We start from the raw sequence: 7,471 nt of genomic DNA, 5'->3' as shown, positions 1-7,471 counted from the left end.
GGTGTTCTGTCGAGAAGGTGCTCTGACCTGACCTTTCCCAAACTCAGGGTCCACTATGCACCTGACACCTACAGGCCCAGCCTCGATGTCCATCCGCCCCTCCCCTGCTCATGGCCCTCAGCGTTACTCAGGGTAACACTCACAAGCCCTCCCTGTGCCCATCAGGCCCTGCCCACACCCCCCTTCTCTTCCTCCTCCTCCCCTCGTCACCCCGTTCCAGCAGGCAGACCTCCTTGCTGTTCTTCAGACAGGCCTAGCACGCTCCTGCCCCAGGGCCCTTGCAGGGGCTGTGCCCTCTGCCCAGCACGTCTTTCCCCTCATGTCCACGTGGTTCTGTCCTCACCTCCCTCAAATCTCAGCTCAGATGTCCTTTCCTCAGGGAGGGCCCCCACCTGGCACCCGCTACCGCCTGCCTTGCTAAATGTCCATCTCATTGTCCCTGCAACGGTGGGAGGTTCTGCCTGCCTGGTTCTAGCTGTGTCTGCAGCAGCCTGATCAGGCCCTGCCCACAGCGGGCGCTCAATCACCCGCCCAGGGTTCCAGCAACTCCCAGGCCCAGACCCGCTGGACTCACCTCCTCCGGCCAAGGCCTCCAGCCCCCAGGGGCCTGGAGACGGGGCGAGGGGCTGCGGCGAGTCTGTCAGAGGCGGTGCGCGGATACCCCTGGCCTCTGGGGGTGGCGCCCTACAGCTGGGCGGGCTCTGCGGGGTGCCTGGGCGGGGGACCCAGGAATCTGGGGAGGGGCCAGGTGCCGCGTGGGACGGAGAGTCCAGGCCGGAATCCTCCACGTTTTCGGGCGACGAGGAGGAGAAAGGGGAGGGGCTGGAGGTGAAGCCCAGGCTGCTAGAGCCTTGGGGAGGGAAGCGGGCGGTCAGCTCCGACCCTCGCCCACTTGGAGTCCCTGCCCATCCTCCTGCAGGCCACGGCCACGTCGAGGGAAGGTCAGGGGGGCCCCCATTCATAGCCCCCAAGGCTATGCCTTCTAGTGACTTCCCTCTACACAAAAGACCGGCCCATCCACCCAGTCACCGCCCACTGGCCAAGGCCCCGTCCTATCTATGGCCCCTCCCACCTGTACTCTGGCCCCGCCCACCCTGACACGGACTAGTCCTCCCTCCAGCCTGGCCTCCAAGGTACTCGATTGGCCTAACTTTGCAATGGCCCCACCCATCCTCCCTCCGGCCACACCCATGACCTCCAATCCCTTATCCCCATCACCTGTAAAATCTTCGTGGTCAAAGGCTGACTCCAGGGGCGGCCCAAAGAGGTTCTTGGACACCTGCTCCTCTGACTGCAATCTCTCTGCACAGCTAGAGAGGGTGAGGCCAAGAGGACTGCTTCTATTTTTCCCAAGCCTCATCCCACCCCAGGGCCTTTGCACATGCTGTTCCCGGTCTTTTTTTTTTTTTTTTTTTTTTAAGACGGAGTCTCGCCCTTCGGCCAGGCTGCAGTGCGGCACAATCTCAGCTTGCTGCAACCCCCGCTTCCTGGGTTCAAGCAATTCTCCTGCCTCAGCCACCAGAGTAGCTGGGATTACAGGCACCTGCCACCATGCTCGGCTAATTTTTGTACTTTTTGCAGAGACAGGGTTTCACCATGCTGGCCAGGCTGATCTCAAACTCCTGACCTCAAGTGATCTGCTCGCTTTGGTCTCCCAAAGTGCTGGGATTACAGGTGTGAGCCACGGTGCTCAGCTTGTTCCCAGTCTGGAGTTCCATTTCCCCAGCTCTCTTCATAGCCACCTCCTGGCTCCTCTTTGGGGCTTAGCTCCAAGTCACCCCCTCGAGGAGGTTCCCATCCACACCTCAAGGGAAGTCACCTCCTTCTGTCTTTGCATCATCGGCTTTCATTTCTTCGTAGCACTTAGAAATATTGAATATGCTCTAACTTATTTGCTTTTTTTTTTTTTTTTTGAGACGGAGTTTCCTCCTGTTACCCAGGCTGGAGTGCAATGGCGCAACAGCAGCTCATTGTAAGCTCCGCCTCCCAGGTTCAAGCGATTCTCCTGCCTCAGCCTCCCGAATAGCTAGGATTACAGGCATGCGCCACCATGCCCAGCTAATGCTGTATTTTTAGTAGAGATGGGGTTTCTCTATGTTGGTCAGGCTGGTCTCCAACTTTCAACCTCAGGTGATCTGCCCGCCTTGGCCTCCCAAAGTGCTGGGATTACAGGTGTGAGCCACCACACCTGGCCTTATTTGCTATTCTTAAAATCTGAGTCACTAGAATGTGATTCTGAGAAGGGACGCCTGTCTCAGAACCCAGGCCCTAGAACAGCACGAGTACATAGCAGGCACTCAATAAATGTTCATCAAATGAATGACTAAATGGTCCCTCAAAAGCCAACATGGGCCAGGCGCAATGGCTCATGCCTGTAATCCCAGCACTTTGGGAGGCCGAGGCGGGCAGATCACTTGAGGTCAGGAGTTCGAGACCAGCCGGGCCAACATGGTGAAACCCTGTCTCTACTAAAAATACAAAAGTTAGCTGGGTGTGGTGGTGTGTGCCTGTAGTCCCAGCTACTTGGGAGGCTGAGGCATGAAAATTGCTTGAACCCAGGAGGTGGAGGCTGCTGTGAGCCGGGATCGCGCCACTGCACTCCAGTCTGGGCGACAGAGTGAGACTCTGTCTCAAAACAAAAACAAAAACACAAAAAAAACCCCAGCATGACATCAACTCCCAGCCGAGACAAGAGAACACCAGGTGGAGATATGGGGAGGCGGAGGTGGGGACAGCCCCCACCTGCCCACTCGTGTGGAACCCACCTGCCAGTTCTGGGGGCAGACCGAGGTCTCTGGGGTTTCCCAGCAGCGTCCCCTACAAGAGATGTACCTCCTTGAGCTTTCTTGTCACCCTGCCTGCAATGCTCCCCACTTCACGGACCAAGGGACCGAGGCTTGGGGGGTGTCCAGCCAGTTGCCCAAGGTGATCAGCAAATCAGGCAGACACAGATTCAAGCCTGAGCGAGCCCGTCTCCAGATGCTGGCTCCTCCTGGCCCCAGCTACCCCTTTCAGCTCTCACTTAATTTCATAATGACCTCATTTTACAGAAAAGGAGACTGAAGGTCAGTGTGGTTAAGCAGCCTGCCCCAAGTTACAAAACAGAGCTTTGATTCAAGCCCACACCCATAGCCTCCCCTCCTTAGGATCATCCCTACTCTGAAGACCAAAGGCTACTCACGTGAAGAATGGCGTTTCATGGTGCCCTGTGGACAAAGTGGGCAGCATCAACATGAGCACATCCAGCCAGCCTTGCCAACACCACCCAGGGCACCCCTCCCGTGCCTCACCCCTGGGCCAGGAGGAAGGATGAGGCTGCCCGCAGTGGCCCTGAGCTGTGCCGCTGCTGCCTCGGGGCTGCAGGCTGGAGCCCGGGCCGGGGCGGGCTTGATGTGCACATAGAACTTGCGGGGCTCTTCGTCATCGAAGTCGGAGTCGCTGGACGAGAAACGGGAGGGCTCGGCCGTGCGTGGGCTGCAGTCAAGGTCCAAGCCAATCCCAACACAAGCTTCTCCCCAGTCAGCTCTCCAGTCCAACCTTGTCCCTCCCTGCTCAAACCCTTCGAGGTCCTGCCCAATCCCATCGCTCGCCATGTGCCACCTTCAGTCCTGACACCATGTCCCACCAGCACTCCCACCCCCCAGCCAAGCCTTTGCACAAGCATGTGCAGACCTAACTGGCAAACTCCTATTCAGCTGTAAAACCCCAACACCGGTGCCCCCTCCTCCAGGAAGCCTTGCTGGCTTTCCTTTTCTCTCTCCCTCTTGCCCAGTGCTGACTCCATAGAGTGGGTGTTTACATTTAGGTTGGCTTCATCCACAAGGGAGACTCTCTCCAGGATGTACCCAGAGAGGCATGCTGAAGGTGGACTGGTTATTGTGGACAGTTTTGACCTTGCTGTGCCAACAGCTGCTCCTGGGGGGTGCCAGAAGGATATTGTTCTGGGTCACATCAGGCCGGACAGTGAAACCTTCTTCATCCACCTCTGGACATGTCTAGGGGAGTCGGGGGACAGCGGTGAGTCAGACTCCCCACTATCGAACCTTCCATCTCACCCTGCCAACCACCCCCTGCCCCGCCCCCAGGCCTTGACTCAGACCTCAAAACAACCCTGATGGCAACGACTGTCTTCCCTGGGTGTGTGGGCAGGTTCCTGGGACAAACTGAGCTTCGGCAGGGACATTATTCACACCCACGTAGTCCACGGGACTTTGCCGCTGAGGTGGGATATGAACTCAGCCCCAGGCTCCAGCCCGCCCCTCAATCTCAGCTCTTTAGTTTCCAGTAGGAATCCGGTCTCTAGGAGCCAAGAGTGGGATCAAACTCCTTCCACTTGTAGCTCAGCCTGACCCCTCCCACATCACTCACCCCTGAATCGGGCTCCAGGAAATCTCTGGGGATGGAGGAAGAGATGTTGGTATCAGCTTCCGCAGCCTGTCTGGTGCCCCCTGTCAGCCCCCAACACTGGACATGGAAGCTGGGGTAGCTCCCCGGCTGTGATATTGCCCTGAGCTAGCCCTGGAGGCGGTGGGACCCTGAGGCTTGCTTGGGGAGGGGGTTGAATCTGAAGTTAGCTGAGCAGAGTGTTCTCAAACAGCCTGGGAGGGAAGGAATCCTGCAACTCATTTGAAGGGCTGCCTTGTGAAGGTAGGGAAAGTCGGGGCTAGCCTTGGCAAACAGAACAATCCTGGGCCAGCTTGGACAGGGGAAATGCTAGCTTACTCTGCGACAGCCAGTTCTTGGCCTAACCTGGCAAAAGGAAGAATTCTAGACTAGCTTGGGTAGCGGTAATATTGAGCTAGCCTGGGGCAGAGGCACTCCTGGTCTAGCTTGGGTGGAGGGAATCCTGGTCCAGCCTGGAATATGGATACTCCTGGGCTATCCTAGGAGGGGACTTCCGGGATAGCCTGGGCAGGGGAAGGGATCCCGGGCTAGCCTGGGCCAGACCGGGCAGGGGCACTTTCTCACACAGCTGCAGGTGGCTCTGGCTCCCGCTCCCGCCGGCTTAATCCCGGAAGGCGAAAGGTCTTGGCTCCCCGCAAACGTTTCATCGCTGAGGATAGATTGGGGGGCAGCTGAGCACTGGGAGGTGCCTTCTTTCACATTCAGATCAGCCTCCCTCACCCCCACGGTCCAGCCTGGGCATCCAGGCCCAGACGTACTTGCCTTCCTGCAGGGCAGCCGCGCTGTATGCCTCGAAGTCCAGAGGTCCTGAGACGGGAGACAGAAACTCAATTGAGGGGCTGGGCACAGTGGCCCGTGCCTGTATTCTCAGCACTTTGGGAGGCTGAGGCAGGTGGATCACCTGAGGTCAAGAGTTCGAGACGAGCCTGGCCAACATGGTGAAACCCTGTCTCTGCTAAAATTACAAAAAAATTAGCCGGACCTGGTGGCAGGTGCCTGTAATCCCAGCTACTCGGGAGGCTGAGGCGGGAGAATCGCTTGAACCTAGGAGGCGGAGGTTGCAGTGAGCCGAGATTGCACCACTGCACTCCAGTCTGGGTGACAGAGCAAACTCTGCCTCAAAAAATTAAAAAAAAAAAAAAAAAGAGAGAGAGAGAGAAATTAAACTGAGGGTGGGGAGACTGGGCTTCGAAAGAGTAGAACACTTTTGGCCACAAAATGGCACCTGGATCTGAACTCAAGGTCCATCAGGTTCCCAGACAAGAACCAGCCCCAGATCATCAGGAGTGGGATGGATCAAGGGGCTGGTCTGGTTCCAGCTGGTTAGTGCCACCGTAGGGGGTGACATGAGCTACTTCCACGTACTTCCAGCATTTGTGGCTGGAACTTGGGTTGGGTTGGGGAATGAACCATGCGTGTGTGCAGTAGGCTGGGCTTTGAGTGACAGGATGAGGCGTGGGAACTCTCTCCCAAGAACAATGGGGAGCCATGGAAGGTGTGTGAGCAGGAGGAGGACACAACAGATCTGGGGCCTGTGAAAGGCAAGAGTGGGGCCCCATGCAGGGAGGGGTGACCTGAGCCAGGGCCGAGCCAGAGAGACAGGAGGGAGAAAGAACAGGTTTTGCTGGTTAACAAGACTTGAAGACATAACTGTATACCAGCATTTAGTGAGTGCCTACTGTGTGCCTGGCACACCCTTTGCCCTTTACCTGAATTAAATCACTGAACGTTACAACATTATTAACATCCTCACTTTACAGATGAGGAAACTGAGGCTCAGAGAAGTCAAAGCACAGGTCCTAAGTCACACAGCAAGTGATGAAGAAAAGACTCAAGCCCAGGTCTGACTCTAAAACTTTTGCTCTTAACTCCTCCCCAGTCCTGTATCTGAGCATTTGCAAATTGTTCTTTTGCTCAGCAACCCTCAATGGCTCCCTTAGGCCCTGGGGGTGAAGTCTGAACAGCTGAGCCTGGCACTCAAGGCTCCTGTGGGATCTGGTTCAAAGAGATTTACACGTAAGATCAAGCTGGAGAGCTGGACTCATCAGCATCCCATTTTTCCCACGAAGAAACCAAGGCCTGGCCATGAGCAGTGGCTCACGCCTGTAATTCCAGCACTTTGGGAGGCCGAGGCAGGCGGATCACCTGAGGTCAAGAGTTCAAGACCAGCCTGGCCAACATGGTGAACCCTCATCTCTATTAAAAATACACACAAAAAAGTTAGCTGGGCGTGGTGGCACGTGCCTGTAGTCCCAGCTACTCCGGGAGGCTGAGGCAGGAGAATAGCTTGAAACCCGAAGCAGCAGTTGCAGTGAGCCAAGATCGCACCACTGCACTGCAGCCTGCGCGACAGAGGCAGAGGGAGACTCCATCTCAAAAAAAAAAAAAGAGAGAGAAAGAAAGAAACTAAGCCCCAGGGAGGTTCAGTCTCCTGCCTCTGGAGTCCTGCCCATCACCTGCAGCTGTGGCACTAAAGCCCGACCCCTGATGGCTGCCCTGACTCACCTGGCTTCTCCTGGCCTGTGCCCTTACTCTCTGCAAACTTCCTGAGTAGCATCTCCACGCTGACGTTCTCGATGTTCTGCTTAAATTCCTCATGCACCTGTGCCAGGTGGGCAGGGTGTGAAACTGGTCAAGGCCCCTTTGCCCAACAGTGACCCCAGCCTCATTCCTCACACCTGCCCAACTCACCTGCCCGATCTGCACGTGCGTGTCCTCCACGGAGTGAGCATAGGAGCCCAGCAACGCCTTCATGTGCCTCAGGTGTGTCTCCTCCATGGCTTGGAAGCGCTGAAGCAGGACGGGAGAGGCAGGTGGAAAGAAGGTCAGGGCCAAGAAGGAGTGGCCATGTGACTCAGCCTGACCAATCAGAACACCCTAAGCCCTTGGCTCACTGATTGATTTGGGGAAGGGCCAATGATAGTCTGCCCTAGGACTTTCTCTGAATCAACAGAAAAAGACACTTCCATTTCTGAACTAATGAGTGGATAGGATGTAAGTGGGGGTTGTTGGGGCCCACTTTGATGCACACATGTGCATGCATACACACACACACACACACACACAC

At 56.4% G+C, this 7,471-nt stretch overlaps 1 protein-coding gene across 1 annotated transcript in view; it reads right to left on the bottom strand.

Annotated features, from left to right (window-relative positions):
- FCHO1 (FCH domain only 1) overlaps nt 1-7,471 on the bottom strand; it is a 42,366-nt gene that overhangs the window by 9,309 nt on the left and 25,586 nt on the right. Inside the window, exons 8-18 of the mRNA XM_011991196.1 lie at nt 7,096-7,194; nt 6,910-7,006; nt 5,167-5,211; nt 4,969-5,053; nt 4,369-4,393; nt 3,938-3,995; nt 3,291-3,469; nt 3,182-3,206; nt 2,766-2,817; nt 1,219-1,310; nt 575-850 (exon numbers count right to left, since the gene is read on the bottom strand). Coding sequence (XP_011846586.1) covers nt 575-850; nt 1,219-1,310; nt 2,766-2,817; nt 3,182-3,206; nt 3,291-3,469; nt 3,938-3,995; nt 4,369-4,393; nt 4,969-5,053; nt 5,167-5,211; nt 6,910-7,006; nt 7,096-7,194 — 1,033 coding nt within the window. The remainder of the gene's footprint in view (nt 1-574; nt 851-1,218; nt 1,311-2,765; nt 2,818-3,181; nt 3,207-3,290; nt 3,470-3,937; nt 3,996-4,368; nt 4,394-4,968; nt 5,054-5,166; nt 5,212-6,909; nt 7,007-7,095; nt 7,195-7,471) is intronic.

Source organism: Mandrillus leucophaeus, unplaced genomic scaffold, assembly GCF_000951045.1.
Source record: "Mandrillus leucophaeus isolate KB7577 unplaced genomic scaffold, Mleu.le_1.0 Scaffold11, whole genome shotgun sequence".
Classification (NCBI taxonomy): Eukaryota; Metazoa; Chordata; class Mammalia; order Primates; family Cercopithecidae; genus Mandrillus; species Mandrillus leucophaeus.
Note: the sequence above shows the minus strand (reverse complement) of the source record. Positions and strands in the feature narration are given on the sequence as shown.